The 19350-nt window shown below is 42.3% G+C and overlaps 2 protein-coding genes across 2 annotated transcripts in view; both read right to left on the bottom strand.

Annotated features, from left to right (window-relative positions):
* Positions 1-6265: 6265 nt before the first annotated feature.
* Positions 6266-15050, bottom strand: LOC128366966 (uncharacterized protein DDB_G0271670-like). The gene is made up of 4 exons (XM_053327726.1): positions 14996-15050; positions 12110-13452; positions 11159-11284; positions 6266-6301 (listed from the first exon to the last, which is right to left on the bottom strand). The coding sequence occupies exons 1-4, from the start codon at positions 15048-15050 to the stop codon at positions 6266-6268; spliced, it is 1560 nt and encodes a 519-aa protein (XP_053183701.1).
* A 3675-nt stretch (positions 15051-18725) lies between these two features.
* Positions 18726-19350, bottom strand: part of tg (thyroglobulin) — a 26314-nt gene continuing 25689 nt past the window's right edge. Inside the window, exons 48-49 of the mRNA XM_053327725.1 lie at positions 18966-19144; positions 18726-18826 (exon numbers count right to left, since the gene is read on the bottom strand). Coding sequence (XP_053183700.1) covers positions 18726-18826; positions 18966-19144 — 280 coding nt within the window. The remainder of the gene's footprint in view (positions 18827-18965; positions 19145-19350) is intronic.

Below are 19350 nucleotides of genomic sequence, written 5' to 3'. Positions count from 1 at the left end.
ACTTGAAGCTTTTGGTTTTCTGTTTGTTTTTGACACCAGCAGGACTCCGTACATCTCAGCTCTCTGTTTTTACTTTATTGAACAACAGCAGAATATACAGGTAAACATTAATATCAGTTAAAAGATAATAAACACTTCATAAAAAAATAAACACTTCATAAAAAGCCACAAAGCAACAATAAGGCTTCTGTGGCTTCAAATTAAAATAATCTGTGAGCTGTAGAAAAACTTGTGTTTTATTCTTTCTTTGAAAAGTTTGTGTAATATTCTTCTTGTTAAACTTTTGATCTGTTCAGAAACCGGAGCTACATCCGAGAGTCCGTGCACGCGCAGCAGCTGACGGCAGGTGAGTCAGAGTTTCAGTTACCATGGTGACTGACTCAGAGTTTCAGTTACCTCTCTTTCCTCATCTCAGGGTTAAGAGCTGATAAAAGTCCTCACATTCTGTACTTTAGGAGAAGTTGTGATAATGTTTTAAAAAGACGAGTGAAGCAGTTATTAGATGTTTGGACTGAGCGCATCACTTCCTGCTGTGCTTTGTGTCGGCCAGCAGGTGTCAGTAGTGGAGCAGCTGAAGTCTGGAGAGGTGAACTCCATCTCAACACTACGGCTTTAAAAACCTTCATCCAAAACTCGTCCAAACCTCAGACTGACTGATCAGAGACTCACATGTGATCAAACTGCTGCTGCTTCAAAAGTCGCCCCCTGCATGGAGAGTAGACGCTTTTACCATCTGGGAGGCGCTTCAGTACTCCCACAGCTTTTAAACAGCGCTACAAAAATTCCTTTATCCCTCTTTCCATCCAAGCACTGAACGCACTTTACAGAGGGAGATAGTCCTCGTCCATCCTAGTCCCCCCCTCCCTGGCTTGGACCTATTTATTTAATCATATTTATTAGTTTTTTCTTTTCTAAATTCATGTTTTTAATTCCAATCAATGAATGTAGTTGTTGTGTTTTAATGTGTTGTGTGATCTGTGTTGTCTTTTCTGTATTCCTGCAGCAAACTAAGTGGACAAAGAATCAAATTAATCTGAATCTGAATCTTCATCACATCTGAACTCAGCTGCTCTGACCTGTAGATGATCACATGGTTCGTTACCACCATCTAGTGGACAGATAGCAGAACTGCATGTGATGTGTGATTTCTGACATGTAACTTTATATATTTAATACAATAACTTTATATATTTAATACAATAACGTGTGTGTGTATATATATATGTATATACACACACACACACACACACACACACACACACACACACACACACACACATATATATATGTATATACACATACATTGGTACATTATTTGGTACATTATTTGTACCAAATAATTCAACTTGCTTAAAAACAGTAAATAAAACACCATATCAACTAGTTTGGCATGACACACACACATATACATATATACATATATACATAGGAAGGAAGGAAGTAAGATCATGCCAAACTAGTTGATATGGTGTTTTATTGACTATTTACTGTTTTTAAGCAAGTTGAATTATTTGGTACAAAGTTGTATTTAACATAATAATAACTCCCTCCTCCTTCCTCCACCTCCTCCTCCTCTCTGTCTTTTGTGGTGAAGCTGTGAAAAATAAACCTGAACTTTGATTTGAATAAAGAGAAATCAAACCAGCAACAAAGAGGATCCGGTTTCAGGCTGAGAACACAAAGCAGAACAAACTGGGACACTGACGCACTAGAATAGCAGAACAGTAGAACAGCAGAACAGTAGAACAGTAGAACAGCAGAACAGTAGAACAGCAGAACAGTAGAACAGTAGAACAGTAGGAAGGAAGGAAAGAAGGAAGGTAGGAAGGAAGGACAGATGGGAGGAAGGAAAGAAGGAAGGTAGGAAGGAAGGACAGATGGGAGGAAGGAACAGAAGAAGAAGGACAGAAGGAACACAGGAAGGAAAGTGGGCCGGATCGCAGCCCCCCAGTGGGCCAGTTCTGGCCCGCAGGCCTCATGTTTGACCCACTAACAGTAAATATAATATTATTGGTTAATATGTCGATATCAGCATCGGCTCCAGAAGTCGTTGAACTTCCTGTTAAATCTCAAAGTGCTTTTGGTGACCTCAGGATTGGGTCACTGCTTTTTGCGGATGATGTGGTCCTGTTGGCCTCATCAGACCGTGACCTCCAACTCTCACTGGATCGGTTCGCAGCCGAGTGTGAAGCGGCCCGGGATGAGAATCAGCACCTCCAAATCCGAGGCCATGGTCCTCAGCCGGAAAAGGGTGGAGTGCACTCTCCGGGTCGGGGATGAGATCCTGCCCCAAGTGGAGGAGTTCAAGTACTTCGGGGTCTTGTTCACGAGTGAGGGAAGGATGGAACGGGAGATCGACAGGCGGATCGGTGCGGCGTCTGCAGTAATGCGGACTCTGCACAGATCCGTCGTGGTGAAGAGAGAGCTGAGCCGAAAGGCGAAGCTCTCAATTTACCAGTCGATCTTCGTTCCTACCCTCACCTATGGTCATGAGCTTTGGGTAGTGACCGAAAGAACAAGATCGCGGGTACAAGCGGCCGAAATGAGCTTCCTCCGTAGGGTGGCTGGGCTCTCCCTTAGAGATAGGGTGAGAAGCTCAGTTATCCGGAGGGAGCTCGGAGTAGACCCGCTGCTCCTCCACGTCGAGAGGAGCCAGATGAGGTGGTTCGGGCATCTAATTAGGATGCCTCCCGGACGCCTCCCTGGTGAGGTGTTCAGGGCACGTCCCACCGGTAGAAGACCTCGGGGAAGACCCAGGACACGCTGGAGAGACTATGTCTCTCGGCTGGCCTGGGAACGCCTCGGGGTCCCCCGGGAAGAGCTGGACGAAGTGGCTGGGGAGAGGGAAGTCTGGGCTTCCCTGCTTAGGCTGCTGCCCCCGCGACCCGACTCCGGATAAGCGGAAGAAGATGGATGGATGGATGGATGGAATGATAAGTTATGCTATAAGATGAATGATGTGCACTTTAACACTGATGTAAAGTTTATCACTATAAACACACTTTAGACAATATGAACTGTAACACAACATACTGTACAGCTAGGCTTACAACTATAATAAAAGGGTGGAAAAGGAATAGCATTTTGATTGACTATTACAAGCTAAGAAAACCTTAGCTAACCAGATGTTAATAAAAATGCTGATTAGATCTAATATTTACACATTACCCTGAGGAAACCCAGCGAGCACAAACCCTAATTTCAACGTTTGATTTCCGGTTAAAAACAGGTTGATATGAGGTCTGAACGTCTTTTCAGCCGTCTAAAAACAGTTACAACATCAACGTGTCATAAAACACACATTTGTTTGTTATCGGTTGATAATTACCTCAGTTGTAGCTCTCTACAGAGATTGTATTGATTGACGTTTTTTCTATAAATGAGAGGAGGTGAAATGACGTCCAAACAAAACGTAATTTCAAAGCATTTAATGTTGAATAAAATATCATAAATATGAAACTATATATAGACTATGTCTGCACACTAAATAAGCTGGGACTTTTCTATACAGCAATTCCCGGTGAAATATGTTTTCTATTTTTCTATGTGAACGTTGAATAAATGTCTCCATATAGCAAAAAACTTTCACTTTTCAACCAATTTTCAACGTCTTTTCACCGGTTACCATAGATACACGTCTTTTAGACCAAAATGTGCTTGCTGGGAAGTAAGGTGGGAGTAGTTACATTACTATTTTCCATAACAACTTAGGCAAATAATGTCATGACATCATCTTTATTGTAACATTACCTCTGTCTTTGTCTCGTTTTTCCTCCTCTTCTTTTCTTTTTTTTCTCCCCTGGGCACCAGACAGTTTGGGACGTTATGACATATTGTTGTCGAGCTTGCCTTGGGGTCACGTTAAAAAACGACCATCCTCCCCCAGGTAGCAGGTACAGTCTAATTAGTGTGTGTGTGGGGGGGGGGGGGGCGTCTTAGGAAAGTAACGTGTCATCATTATTATTATTAGTATTCCTATTTAACAGGCTTGGCTATGCAGTTAAATTAATGTGGGCTTATTATCTTCATATTAAGACATGATACCAAGTAGTTTTAAGAATAGTGGAAGTTACATTTTTTTCTTCCCCCATTTGTGGCGCCCCCTGGATGGACAGCGCCCTTAGCATTTGCCTATACTGCCTATGCCACGGGCCGGCCCTGCTCCCTGGTGAGGTGTTCAGGGCACGTCCCACCGGTAGGAGACACAGGACACGCTGGAGAGACTATGTCTCTCGGCTGGCCTGGGAACGTCCGGGATCCCCCGGGAAGAGCTGGACGAAGTGGCTGGGGAGAGGGAAGTCTGGGCTTCCTGTTTAGGCTGCTGCCCCCCGAGACCTGACCCCAGATAAGAGGAAGAGGATGGACGGACGGAATATATCGGTATTTGTTTTGCTCTGCAGGTATTATTCATAAAAGCTCAAACATTAAAAAACAAACCAAATATTTATAATCTTTATGTGTAATAATAATATATCAAACACAACTTCAATGTTTATATGAACATTAATAGAATAATTATATAAAACCATTTGATCACAAAACTAAGACGAAATATGTGAAATGCAACAAAAATAAAATAATAATAATTAAAGCTGCAAGCAGCGGTGAACGGGCCACTCATGATTTTATGAGTTGCCTTACATATATTATATACAGTATAACATAAAACTATTATAGTTACATTACTTTAATTTTTAAATCAGACACAATCAAACAATTACAAGCGTGAAATATTTAGAAAATGCGTAATATAAATATAAAACATCAGTAATTTTATTGAAAAAGACAAAAATATAAAAAATGACCAGAAAACTTATATAATAATTAATATTTATTATCATTTTAATTATTACAGTTTTATCATTTATTAACTTTGTTTAAGCAGCGCAGTACGACGAGTGTTAGAGCCAGACGAGAATGAAGTTGTAATGTTACGAGAATAAAGTCGTAATATTAGCAGAATAAAGTTGCAATATTACGAGAATAAAGTCGTAACATTACGAAAATAAAGTCGTAACATTAGGAGAATAAAGTCGTAACGTTAGGAGAATAAAGTTGTAACGTTAGGAGAATAAAGTCGCAATATTACGACAATAAAGTCATAACATTACGAGAATAAAGTCGTAACATTACGAGAATAAAGTCGTAATGTTAGGAGGATAAAGTCGAAATGTTACGAGAATAAAGTTGTAATGTTACAACAATAAAGTCATAATATTACGAGAATAAAGTCGTAATGTTAGGAGAATAAAGTCGTAATATTAACAGAATAAAGTCGTAACGTTAGGAGAATAAAGTCGTAACATTAGGAGAATAAAGTCGTAACGTTAGGAGAATAAAGTCGTAATATTAGCAGAATAAAGTCGCAATATTAGCAGAATAAAGTCGTAACGTTACGAGAATAAAGTCGTAACATTAGGAGAATAAAGTCGTAATATTAGCAGAATAAAGTCGCAATATTAGCAGAATAAAGTCGTAACGTTACGAGAATAAAGTCGTAACATTAGGAGAATAAAGTTGTAATATTACGAGAACAAAATTGTAATTTATCACAATTCTCCTAATATTACGACTTTATTTATTTATTTATTTATTTATTTATTATTTCGTCTTTTAAAGCGCTTTCACTCCGTCGTAGCTTTACAGAAAATAAATAAAATCATGTCAAGTGTTCATTCAAATCAGATTTATAATGAAACAAAAACAATAAAACAATAAAATCGTAGAAAATCCTGTTCGGTGTAAAAATGTTTGTTGGCGGTTTCCTCTGTCTGAGCTGTAAAGTGTCACTATGGGTTGATCGTGTACATTCCCGTCCGATGAGACGCTGGTTTATCAAGTTCAACCTGAAAATAGACAAAAACAAGATGAATGATGGATAGATAGATAGATAGATACATGGATGGATAGATAGATAGATAGATGGATAAATAGATAGGTGGATAGATGGATTGCTGTATGGATAGGTGGGTGGATGGATGGATGGATGGATGGATGGATAGATAGATAGATAGATAGATAGATAGATAGATAGATAGATAGATAGATAGGTGGATTGATGGATGGATAGGTGGGTGGGTGGATGGATGGATGGATGGATGGATAGATAGAGTAATAGCAGCATTAACAGTAATAGAAACACAAGTGAGAGTTTGAATAAATAAAGTGAACAAATAACATGAAGCTGCTGCTGCTGATAAAGAATAAATAGCAGATATTTCAATGGGAGAGATTAAAGTCCAGTTCAGGCCAAACATAGGCGAGGTCACTTCCTGTTATCAAACATAGGCGAGGTCACTTCCTGTTACCAACAACAGAAAGACACGAACACAGGCCATTACTTATCTGACTCTGACTTACAGTACAAGAGCTAAAGTTCTCGTTTCACCGCTCCGGTCTCACACTGATTTGAGTTTTGTTTGTCGACTTTCTTTGTTGTCGCGGCGACGTTAATCAAGTCGATCAGATTAATCACATTTCAGGTAAGGTGTTCCCATTATTCTCTTTATTCACTGTGTAAATGTTGACTGTGACTCACTAAAATACAAACAGGACTCACACCCATTCACACCAGCCAGCGCCCAACACACACGCATTACAGCTACCGATCAACACCACGGCTGGGACCATGTTTCTCAGTAGCTATAATTAAGGCCGCACCCAAAAAAAACCCCAAAAACAGCTGATCGGTTTTCTATCGCTGATTCTCACGTCATGTCTTCTTTTTTATAAAGTCACGTGTGGATCATTAACCTGGTTACAGCTTCTACCTGCTGAGAAGATCTCAGGCAGCAGTATGAGATGAGGAGAGGAGCGGGGGAGGGGCTGCTCAGGTCTCTACACTGAGCAGGGGCGGGTGTTAGGGTTGTGGGGGAGGGGCTCAGGTCTGTACACTGAGTGGGGGGGGGGTGGTGTTAGGGTTGGGAGCTCAGGTCTCTACACTGAGCAGAGGCGGGTGTTAGGGTTGGGGGGTGTTAGGGTTGGGAGCTCAGGTCTCTACACTGAGCAGAGGCGGGTGTTAGGGTTGGGGGGTGTTAGGGTTGGGAGCTCAGGTCTCTACACTGAGCGGTGGGCGGGTGTTAGGGTAGGGGGGGAGCTCAGGTCTCTACACTGAGCAGGGGCAGGTGTTAGGGTAGGGGGAGCTCAGGTCTCTACACTGAGCGTGGTGGGGGGGTGTTAGGGTAGGGGGAGCTCAGGTCTCTACACTGAGTAGGGGCAGGTGTTAGGGTACGGGGAGCTCAGGTCTCTACACTGAGCGTGGTGGGGGGGGTGTTAGGGTAGGGGGAGCTCAGGTCTCTACACTGAGCGTGGTGGGGGGGTGTTAGGGTATGGAGGGAGCTCAGGTCTCTACACTGAGCAGGGGCAGGTGTTAGGGTACGGGGAGCTCAGGTCTCTACACTGAGCGTGGTGGGGGGGTCTTAGGGTAGGGGGAGCTCAGGTCTCTACACTGAGCAGGGGCAGGTGTTAGGGTAGGGGGAGCTCAGGTCTCTACACTGAGCAGGGGCGGGTGTTAGGGTAGGGGGAGCTCAGGTCTCTACACTGAGCGTGGTGGGGGGGTGTTAGGGTAGGGGTATGGAGTTTATTCCCTATCTTAATTCAAGAGCATATTAAATGGATTTGAGAGCAGTATTTATTGATTTCATGCTCAGATTTTGTGATATTTTCTCTCAAAACTCTGCTCTCACACTCAAATTTGCTCTGCGCATGCTCACAGTGTGTCCTCGCACTCGGTTACAACGCTGCTCGCACAGATTTCCTGCGCTCACACTCGAGTTCTTCCTCTCGCACTCAAGTAGTTTGTGCTCGCGGATCTCTGCTCTGCTCTCGGATTTTTTGTGGATCAAAGCTGTCAACCAATAGAAGGCCAGCTAGTATTGACCAATCAGACTGTCCCTGTTTGTTTGTGGGTGCGTTCGCTGTTCTTCGTGGAGCGTCGCATACGGGCGGGCACTCTTTCAACCGGGTTTATACACTCCTGACCTCCGCTGCTGTAATAAATGTGGTTTCTTTCATTTTTTTGACCACTGTTGGTCAGTGTTTTGGTTTATGGTTTTGGTTCACTGTCAGTGCTCAGCTGTTTTAAGAGAGAAAGCTCTAAAAATCCACTCTACAAAACCCCCAAATATTGAGCTGTTAATTATGTTTGAGGAGGATTTAGCAGCTAAAGAGCTGAATATTTCCCTCAGGAGTTGTTAGAGAGCAAAAACAAAGAGAAAAGAGAATGAATATTGGACGTACAGTCACCGGTGTCATGACTCCAAATGAATGATAATGTTGATCATTTACTGCTGATGTGAAAATAAACAAGTGTGTTATATGACACAGATGATTGTTTTGCGTTTGAACAGGTTAGAAGCATAGACATATATATATATATATATATATATATATGTCTATGGTTAGAAGAGTCGAAGAACAGTGAACGCACCCATAAACAAACAGGGACAGTCTGATTGGTCAATACTAGCCGGCCTTCTATTGGTTGACAGCTTTGAGCCACAAAAAATCCGAGAGCAGAGCAGAGATCCGCGAGCACAAGCTACTTGAGTGTGAGAGGAAGAACTCGAGTGTGAGCGCAGGAAATCTGTGCGAGCAGCGTTGTAACCGAGTGCGAGGGAGCAAATTTGAGTGCGAGAGCAGAGTTTTGAGAGTAAATATCACAAAATCTGAGCATGAAATCAATAAATACTGCTCTCAAATCCATTTAATATGCTCTTGAATTAAGATAGGGAATAAACTCCATATAGGGGGAGCTTAGGTCTCTACACTGAGCGGGGGCGGGTCTTAGGGTAGGGGGAGCTCAGGTCTCTACACTGAGCGGGGGCGGGTGTTAGAGTAGGGGGAGCTCAGGTCTCTACACTGAGCGTGGTGGGGGGGTGTTAGGGTAGGGGGAGCTCAGGTCTCTACACTGAGCGTGGGGGGGGGTGCTAAGGTGTGGGGGGGGAGCTCAGGTCTCTACACTGAGCGGGGCCGGGGGGTGTTAGGGTAGGGGGAGCTCAGGTCTCTACACTGAGGGTGGGGGGGGGGGGGGGGTCAGGTCTCTACACTTATACCCCTTTACCTTGCTTTTCCACCACCAAAGCTCCACCAAAGCTCCAGCACCGAGCCTCAGAATGGGAGCCAGAACAAGCACCAACTCTTTGCTGTTCTAAAGCAAGAACCGATGACGTCAGCGGACAGGGGGCGGGGCTAATGTTTATTAGCCAGCTAGCGGGGCTAACGTTTATTAGCAGACTAGCGGGGCTAACGTTTATTAGCAGACTAGCATGGCATTTACAGAGGGTTAAAGATTTGTCTGGCTATGTTATACAGTGACGTAATTGCGTGGCTCCTTGCAGGTGGAAAAGCAACCTGTTGGTAAGAGGTGCTTGGATTAGCACCAACTGAGCACTGGCTCCGAACCAGCACTGGCTCCAAACCAGCACTGGCTCTAGTATTGGCTCCGAACCAGCACTGGCTCCAGCTCGGTGGAAAAGGGGTATCAGAGCCTGAAGTAGGAGGAGCATCTATGGAAGCCTAATGATGCCAAAAGTAAAATGAGTCAAACTAACAATTTCCATTTTTTAAATTTCAAATAAAAGAAGTCATTTATTTCCTCACTGAAGTTTTCTTATAGTTAAAGTCTCATCTGGATCTGGTGAGCTGAGCGTATCGTCTGCAGCTTGTTCAGATGAGCAGGAAGTGAATCTGTTTTTGTAAATGAATGAATGAACGTGGCTGCAGGGAACAGACTCTTTCCCAGGAGTCACGTTACTACACACAAAGACACAAAGACACCAACACACTGAGGGTTAGATCCTCTGTCACATTACTGTCTGCTAGCCTCAGTCTGCTCCTCTTCCTCTCTCCTTCCTCTTCCTCTCTTTCCTCTCTCTTCTCTCTCCTCTCTCCTTCCTCTCTCTCCTCTCCTTCCTGTCTCTCCTCTTCTTCCTCTCTACTCCTCTTCCTCTCTCTACTCCTCTCCTTCCTCTCTCTCCTCTCCTTCCTCTCTCTGCTCTCCTTCCTCTCCCACTCTCTCCTCTCCTTCCTCTCTCTCCTCTCCTTCCTCTCTCTCCTCCTCTTCCTCTCTCTCCTCTCCTTCCTCTCCTTCCTCTCTCTCCTCTCCTTGCTCTCTCTCCTCTCCTTCCTCTTCCACTCTCTCCTCTCCTTCCTCTCTCTCCTCTCTCTTCTCCTCTTCCTCTCTCCTCCTCTTCCTCTCCTTCCTTTCTCTCCTCTCTACTCCAACCGGTGGAGGCAGATGTTCTCCCACTCTGAGTCTGGTTCTGAGGGTTCTTCCTGTTAAAGGGAGTTTTTTCTCTCCACTGTCACCAAGTGTGTCTCATGTGGGAATGTTGGGTCTCTTTAAAGTTAAAACCTGAAGAGTTCTGTTTAGACCTGCTCTATGTGGAAAGAGCCTTGAGATAACTTTGTTGTGATTTGGCGCTCTATAAATAAAGATTGATTGATTAAGCTGAAACTATTATGTTTTCAGTTCACTTGATCATGTATTTTATCCAACTAAACCCCCAAATATTGAATTTCCAGACATTTAGGAGAAAGAAAAGAGAATATTGAACCAGCAAACCTTACAAAAACAATGACTCAATAACTTCCTGCTGATTGATTGATATTTGTTATGTGTCTTTGTGAAATCATTCCCAGCCGAGTTTGAATCGTTCCAGTTTAGAAGTCAGAAAACCAGTTGGAGCCAGATGGAGCCACTAATAGAAATACCAGCTAATAAAAACACATTTAACTGTATTTTTCAGTGGGTAGAGCACCCGCCCCGTGTGTAGAGGCTACAGTCCTCGCTGCAGGCGACCCCGGTTCGAATCCCGCACCAAGCGGTCCTATCCTGCATGTCATTCCCCCCTCTCTGCCTCCTGTTTCCTGTCTCTCTCTACTAACCTGTATATTAAAAAAAGGGCAAAAGCCCCAAAAAATATACTTTAAAAAAAAACAACTGTATTTTTCAGATAGAAACTGGACGGGACGGTTTTGGATGTCGAGGTCGGGGCTGGTGGAGTTTATCAGAGATCATTCCAGTTGAAATCTCCGACTCGGAAATTCAGACTTTTGAGAACAATTGGAAACTTCTAACAGACTGAAGTCCTGGTGAGGACATTCCTGGTCATCATGTGTCTTTATAAAGATTTGTCTTCAGTGATGTTTGACTTACGAACTGTTTCCCGTTGGCACCCTCGAAGTGGCTGTGTGTGGTGTACAGCGGGATGTTGTCTCCACGGCTCAGGTTGGTGTAGGGACTGAAGCCGCTGTAGCGCCCCCTGCAGCAGCACCACACCAGCTGGAGAGGAACAACACTGACTGTTAGCTGCCTGACAAGAAAACAGAGACTGCAGCTCCACGAACGGCCACTAGAGGCTCCAACAGGCATGTTGTTACCACGGTGACGCCGTTGGTTAGTTAACCTCAGACTCACAGAGGAAACCAGCAGGTGACTTGTATGTTTGACACTTTTTAGTTTTAGTTTTTACTCTAAAAGAAGAATAAAAATGTGCAGCTCTAAATAAAAGTGTTACAAAAGGTGAGAACCGTATTTAATCAACTATAGGTGTGTGTGTGTGTGTGTGTGTGTGTGTGTGTTTTTCTATCCTGGTGGGGACCGCAACCTGACATATTACAAACCCGTGGGGACCGATTTTTCCTGGTCCCTGGACCTTTTCCTGACAAAGTGTGTAAGTGTGTAACATATTAGCTTCGCATTAGCAAATTAGCTTAGCGATTAGCCCCCTAGCTAACTGGATTATTAGATGCATTGTTAATGGTTAGGGTCAGCGTTAGGGTTTCAATCTAACATTTGTTCAAATACTGAATATGAATTGTACTGTAGTCAACAGTGATGCCAATTGTATGCTAATAGACGTTAACATTACGGGTCCCAACGAGGGGGGGTAACAGTCAGGTTTCAGATTTATGTGAGTTTTTGATATTTCAAGTCATTTTTTTGTTCAAACAGAATTATGATGAATTTAGGAGTTAAAATGACGTCTGTAGACCCTTTAGAAAGGCTGGAAGGTCAGATTTCCCACGAGGTAGTAAAAACAGGTATGTGTGTGTGTGTGTGTGTGTGTGTGTGTGTGTGTGTGTGTGTGTGTGTGTGTGTAATCACCAGTGCTATCAGCAGCAGGATCAGCAGCAGTAGAACCAGAGCTGCCAGGACCAGCAGAGCGATCCCCCATCCAGGTACGCCTCCACCTCCACCGGCACCTGCACCGGCACCGGCGGGGGGTGCGGTTGTGCTCGCGGTCGTATTCTTGTCCTCTGCTGTGATTGGTTTATTCGGGGTAACAGAAACATGTGAACTGCTGGCTGTCTTAGTCCCGCCTCCTGTTGGCATGGTAACACCGGCGGTTTTTGTTGTCGTCTCCTTCGTCGTCTTGGACGTAGAGCTGCTGTGAATGTTGTTGCCAGTCGTGGTGGTTATGGTACTTGTCGTCGTGGTAACAGTAGAACTGTGTGCAGCAGGGTGTTTGGTGCTGGTTCCAGCAGTGGTTGTCGTGGTAACACCAGGGGATATCGTTGTCTTGGATGTAGACTTGCTGTGAGTGTCGTTGCCACTTGTTGTCATGGTAACATGAGAACTGTGTGCAGTGGTGTGTTCGGTGCTGTTTCCAGTGGTGGCTGTCATGGTAACACCACTGGACATCACTGTGCTGGATGTAAAGTTGCCATCAGTGGTGTTGCCACTTGTCGTCATGGTAACATGAGAACTGTGTGCAGTGGTGTGTTCGGTCCCGTTTCCAGTGGTGGCTGTCATGGTAACATCACTGGACGTCACTGTGCTGGATGTAAAGTTGCCATCAGTGGTGTTGCCACTTGTCGTCATGGTAACATGAGAACTGTGTGCAGTGGTGTGCTCGGTGCCGTTTCCAGTGGTGGCTGTCATGGTAACACCACTGGACGTCACTGTGCTGGATGTTAAGTTGCCATCAGTGGTGTTGCCACTTGTCGTCATGGTAACATGAGAACTGTGTGCAGTGGTGTGTTCCTTGCCGTTTTCAGCGGTGGTTGTCATGGTAACACCACTGGACGTCACTGTGCTGGATGTTAAGTTGCCATCAGTGGTGTTGCCACTTGTCGTCATGGTAACAGGAGAACTGTGTGCAGTGGTGTGTTCCTTGCCGTTTTCAGCGGTGGTTGTCATGGTAACACCACTGGACGTCACCGTGCTGGACGTAGACTTGCCGCCAGTGTTGTTGCCACTTGTGGTGCTTTTGGCACTCGTCGTCGTGGTAACAGAAAAACTGTTTGCAGCAGGGTTTGTTGTAGTGTGGTCAGGGGGGAGGGGGCTGACGGTGTGACTGGTTTCCAAGGTGACGGTGGGTCTCGGTGTTGTCGTGTGGCTACTGGTGTGGTCCGTCGCCATGGTTACAGGAGTGGTTTTTGTAGCGGAGTGTTCAGTGGTCGTCATGGATACAGTGTGCGTTGTTGGTGGGATGGTGGTTTGCGACACTACAGAAATGGAAAAGGAACAAAATGTGTTTGATGTGTGAACAGAAAGCGATTCTGATAATTGATTAATGATTGAAGTCGTTTAATCAATCAGAAACTCTCTTTGATGTCGTCGCTGAACTTTAGACATTTTTACATTTTACAGACGAATAACAATTAATAGAAAAAAGCGACAGATGAATTATAATAAAATAGTTTATTTAGTGTTAAACTTAAAAGCTGAGTTAACCCTCCTGTTGTGCTCAGGTCAAGGAAGGAAGGAAGGAAGGAAGGAAGGAAGGAAGGAACAAACAATCAAACAAAATGAGGAAGGAACGAAGGAAGGGAGGGAGGAAAGGAGGAAAGAAGGAAGGAAGGAAGGGAGGAAAGGAGGAAAGAAGGAAGGAAGGGAGGAAAGGAGGAAAGAAGGAAGGAAGGGAGGAAAGGAGGAAAGAAGGAAGGAAGGAAGGGAGGAAAAGTGGGAGGAAGGAAGGAAGGAAATGAGGGAGGAAGGAAGGAAGGAGAGAAGGAAGGAAGGAAGAAATGAGGAAGAAAGGAAGTAACGAAGTAAGGAAGGAGGAAAAGAGGAAGGAAGTAAGGAGAGGAAAGAAGGAATGAGGAAGGAAGGAAGGAAGGAAGGAAGGGAGGAAAAGAGGGAGGAAGGAAGGAAGAAAGGAAATGAGGAAGAAAGGAAGTAACGAAGTAAGGAAGGAGGAAGAGAGGAAGGAAGTAAGGAGAGGAAAGAAGGAATGAGGAAGGAAGGAAGGAAGGAGAGAAGGAAGGAAGGAAGGAACAGACAAAAGAGGAGGGTTAAATACAGACTAGTTATTATCTTTAGTTTCAGAGTCAATAACAGATAACAGAGTTTTAATAATAGAATTAAAACTAAATAAAACTATTCTGTGGTTTCAGCTTCATGACGATAAACTGATGAATGACATTTTTAATTAGAGGAGCTGCTTTCCCTCCATTTTTAGGATGAATTAATAAATGAATAAATAAGATAATAATCATCAGTTATAACTCTTTAACTTTTACATTAAGGAAAATTATTTTATTCATTTTTCTTTAAACTGAAAAAACTAAATCACTGATTAAAACTTAAAGAGTGCAGATAATTAATAATAAGTTTAATCCTCATTAAAAGTCAGAGGTGAAGTATTCATATAGTGTGATTAGAACTATTGATAGATTAAAAATTACAGTAGTTGAGAAATAATGTTGTAATTATTCCAGTTTAGATACAGGAAGCAGCCTCATTATTTCATTTCTTTTACTTCTTTACAACATAAACGAACCTTTAGATGAAAGTATTAAACATTTAAACTGATCAGAAAAATGAACAAGTTTAGTTTGTAAAGTAAAAACAATCAGTTTGTTAAACAGACTTCAGGTTTCAGATCAACACAAAGAATCAAATCATTCAAAATAAACCATGAAAATGATTTTTATATAACAGGACCCCCCCCCCCTTCCTCTTTCTTTAGTCTCTTAACTCCTGAATAACCCTAACTAGCGAGGTCAAAGGTCAGAGCCGACAGGTATAACTAACTCTCAGACGTACCTGTAGCTCTGCAGGTGAGAGCGATGCACACAGCCAGCAGCGTCCAGGCCTCCATCTTCCTCACAAAGCTCTCAGTGTGAGCGTCTGCAGGAGTCTGGTTCCACCCAGAGAAAGGCTCCTTTATACACCTGCACAGGTGGAGGGAGGGGGGGGGGGGGGGTTGGGAGGGAAGGGGGCGGGAACAAGCCCTCGGGACTTCCAGCAGGAACACAGCTCCACTCTGTGGTTCAAACCTTTATTTAGATTTCCTTTAAGCTGCTGTCCTCTGTGTGCTGAACTGATCAATACTTTACTTTTTATTCATTATTGTATTTATAGAAGGGGCTTAACCTTTAGTTTAGTTTAGTTTAGTTTAGTTCAGTCATTAAACTCAAATACACATGTATAAATAAATAAATAATCATATGTTTTTGATTCTTCATCTCCATTAGAAACTGTGAAAAGCCAAAGGGAAAATAAATAAATAAATACATACATGAATCAGTTTCTGGCTGAAGCATTTACTTGCGGGGGGGCGGGGGGGGGGGGGGGGGGGGATCAACTTGCGACTGCAGAGGCTGTGAGCAGGTTGTGAGTGAGTCTCACTCTCAGAGGAAAAGCAATGGGGGCCGGGGGGGGCGGGGGATAGACTGACCTGTGATGATTATGATCCCAGGCCACACAACACAAACTGCTGCTTCCAAATAAATAGTAATACATTTATAAAATGAATACAGACCCGTTATAGCTACATGTAAGTTATTGGGTTATGTGAAAATGCAATAAATAAATCAATCAATCAATAAATAAAATGCCAAATAAAATTAAAAAAAGTTTTACATACTATATTTCATTTATTCACCTTATTTTTGTGTGGTGAAGGATTTGTGCAATTTACATTGGTGTAACATACTACATGTCATTTATTTATCTTCATTTCTTTCTCTACTCTTGTTAACTTTTGTATTTAATAACATATGTAATAAAATAACACAAATAGTTCAGTATTTGGGGGGGGGGCGATGGTCGGTCCGCCCAGGGTGCAAAACTAGCTAGGACCGCCTCTGCTATAAACCATACAGCAGCCCGACAGCCAATCAGAAACCTTTCTATAAACCGTACAGCAGCCTGACAGCCAATCAGAATCCTTCTTATAAACCATACAGCAGTCTGACAGCCAATCACAATCCTTCTTATAAACCAAACAGCAGCCTGACAGCCAATCAGAATCCTTCCTATAAACATTTATTGGTGGTGGTGTGGACGTTTGTTATCGTTAGTTATTAATATATTCGTTATAGTTGTAGTCACAATTGTTGTTGTTCTTATAGTTATCGTTATGGTTACCGTTATAATTACCGTTATAATTACCATTAGTTATCATTATGGTTACCGTTATCGTTAGTTGTCGTTATGGTTACCGTTATAGTTACAGTTAGTTATCAGTGTGGTTACCTTTATAGTTACCGTTAGTTATCGTTATGGTTACTGTCATCGTTAGTTGTCGTTATGGTTACGGTTATAGTCAGTTATCGTTATGGTTACCGTTATAGTTACAGTTAGTTATCGTTATGGTTACAGTTATAGTTACCGTTAGTTACTGTTATGGTTACCGTTATGGTTAGTTATCGTCATGGTTACTGTTATAGTTATCGTTAGTTATCGTTATGGTTACCTTTATCGTTAGTTGTTGTTATGGTTAGCGTTATAGTTACAGTTAGTTATCGTTATGGTTACCGTTATGGTTACCGTTAGTTTTACCGTTAGTTATCGTTATGGTTACCGTTATCGTTATAGTTACCATTAGTTATTGTTATGGTTACCGTTATAGTTACAGTTAGTTATCATTATGGTTACCCTTATAGTTACCGTTAGTTATCATAATGGTTACCGTTATCGTTAGTTGTCATTATGGTTACCGTTATAGTTACCGTAATTTATCATTATGGTTACCGTTATAGTTACAATTAGTTAACGTTATAGTTACCGTTAGTTATCATTATGGTTACTGTTATTGTTAGTTGACGTTATGGTTACCATTATAGCTAGCGTTAGTTATCGTTATGGTTACCGTTATAGTTATCGTTATAGTTACCATTAGTTACCGTTATGGTTACCGTTATAGTTACAGTTAGTTACCGTTATGTTACCATTTGTTATTGTTATGGATACCGTTATCGTTAGTTATTGTTATGGTTACCGTTATAGTTATAGTTAGTTACCGTTATGTTACAGTTAGTTATTGTTATGGTTACCGTTATAGTTACAGTTAGTTATCATTATGGTTACCGTTATAGTTACGGTTACCGTTATAGTTACAGTTAGTTATCGTTATGGTTACCGTTATAGATACAGTTAGTTATCGTTATGGTTACCGTTATCGTTAGTTGTCGTTATGGTTACCATTATAGTTACAGTTAGTTATTGTTATGGTTACCGTTATGTTACCGTTAGTTATTGTTATGGTTACCGTTATAGTTACAGTTAGTTATGGTTATGCTTACCGTTATGTTACAGTTAGTTATCGTTATGCTTACCGTTATAGTTACCATTAGTTATCGTTATGGTTACCGTTATAGTTATCGTTAGTTATCATTATGGTTACCGTTATAATTACAGTTAGTTATTGTTATGGTTGCCGTTATCGTTAGTTGTCATTATGGTGACGTTATAGTTACCCTTAGTTATCGTTATGGTTACCGTTAAAGTTATCGTTAAAGTTATCGTTAGTTATTGTTATGGTTACCATTATAGTTATCGTTAGTTATCGTTATGGTTACTGTTATAGTTACATTTAGTTACCGTTATAGTTACCGTTATCGTTAGTTGTCGTTATGGTTACCGTTATAGTTACAGTTAGTTATCGTTACGGTTACCGTTATCATTAGTTGTCGTTATGGTTACCGTTATAGTTACAGTTGGTTATCGTTATGGTTACCTTTATCGTTAGTTATTGTTATGGTTACCGTTATCATTATGGTTACCGTTATAGTTACCGTTAGTTATTGTTATGGTTACCCTTATCGTTAGTTATCATTATGGTTACCGTTATAGTTACCGTTAGTTATTGTTATGGTTACCCTTATCGTTAGTTATCATTATGGTTATCGTTATAGTTACCGTTAGTTATTGTTATGGTTACCCTTATCGTTAGTTGTCGTTATGGTCATCGTTATAGTTAGTTAGTTATCATTATGGTTACCGTTATAGTTATGGTTAGTTATCATTATGGTTACTGTTATCGTTATGGTTCGTTATCGTTAGTTATCGTTATGGTTACCATTATGGTTATAGTTAGTTATGGTTATAGTTAGCTATCGTTATGGTTACCCTTATCGTTATAGTTAGTTATTGTCAGTTATCGTTATAGTTATTTATAGTTAGTTATCGTTATGATTACCATTATCGTTATAGCCTCTTAACTTTTAAGAAGGAGAAAGTTGGAGACTGAGTTTCAGAATTCAGAATGAGAAAGTAAAAAAATAAGAAGTGAAGACTTCTGCCTCTTCTCTTCTTCTGCGTCTCGCAGTGAGATTCAGAGTTTAACGTTCTCAGTGAGTTTGCCCTCGGCGCCGCCTGGTGGCCGTCGGCTGAACTGCAGCTGGTTCAGAATGAGAGACAGCCCACAGAGTTTAAAATGCTTTTTATTGATGATTTAGAACAGAGTTGATTTCATTCTTTGATTATTTGAATTGATCTGACAGGAAGCAGTGTGACATCATCAGACAGGGGCGATGATGATGTCATCGGTTTAGCTGTAGGCGTCTTTCTCAGTCTGTGATTGGCTGGAAGGTGCGGCCAATGGGAGGTCAGAGGTCAACGCAGGCTTGACAAGCTCCTCCCCCAACTCACCTGGAGAGAGAGAGAGAGTATTATTAAGTATTGTGAAGTGAAATAAAGAATAGTTTAGAGTTTAGAGGAAAGCAGAGTTTGGTGGAGCAGAATAAAGTCCGGTAGATTCAGACTCTATTGGTTTGGTGGTTTTACTCACCGCTCTGGGAGCTTAGTCTGGGTCCCAGCTGGCTCCAGAAGGAGCAGCTGGTCCGACTCAGACCTGTCATCTGGTCCAGACCGGGACTCAGCTGCAGGTAGGAAGGCGAAGCCTCGGAGGACAGGACCGGCTGCCAGCGAGGAAGAGACTCCGGCCAAACCGGCGACGGGTTCGGGTTCCTAGGGAAAAAAACGGAAAAACGAACGCTGGTATGTTAAATACTGGTGGAGGCAGATGGAGTCTGAAGGTTCTTTAGTTAAAGTTTATGCTGCTGCTCATGTGGGAACGTTGAGTCTTTTTAAATTAAATTAAAGAGTTTGGTATAAATCTGCTCTCTGTGTGAAGGAAATGACTTCTGTACTGATTTATTTCAGTTCAGTTCAGA

The sequence above is a fragment of the Scomber japonicus genome, chromosome 10 (assembly GCF_027409825.1).
Source record: "Scomber japonicus isolate fScoJap1 chromosome 10, fScoJap1.pri, whole genome shotgun sequence".
Lineage (NCBI taxonomy): Eukaryota > Metazoa > Chordata > Actinopteri > Scombriformes > Scombridae > Scomber > Scomber japonicus.
The sequence above is the reverse complement of the archived record's forward strand: the minus strand, read 5'-3'. Positions and strand labels throughout refer to the sequence as shown.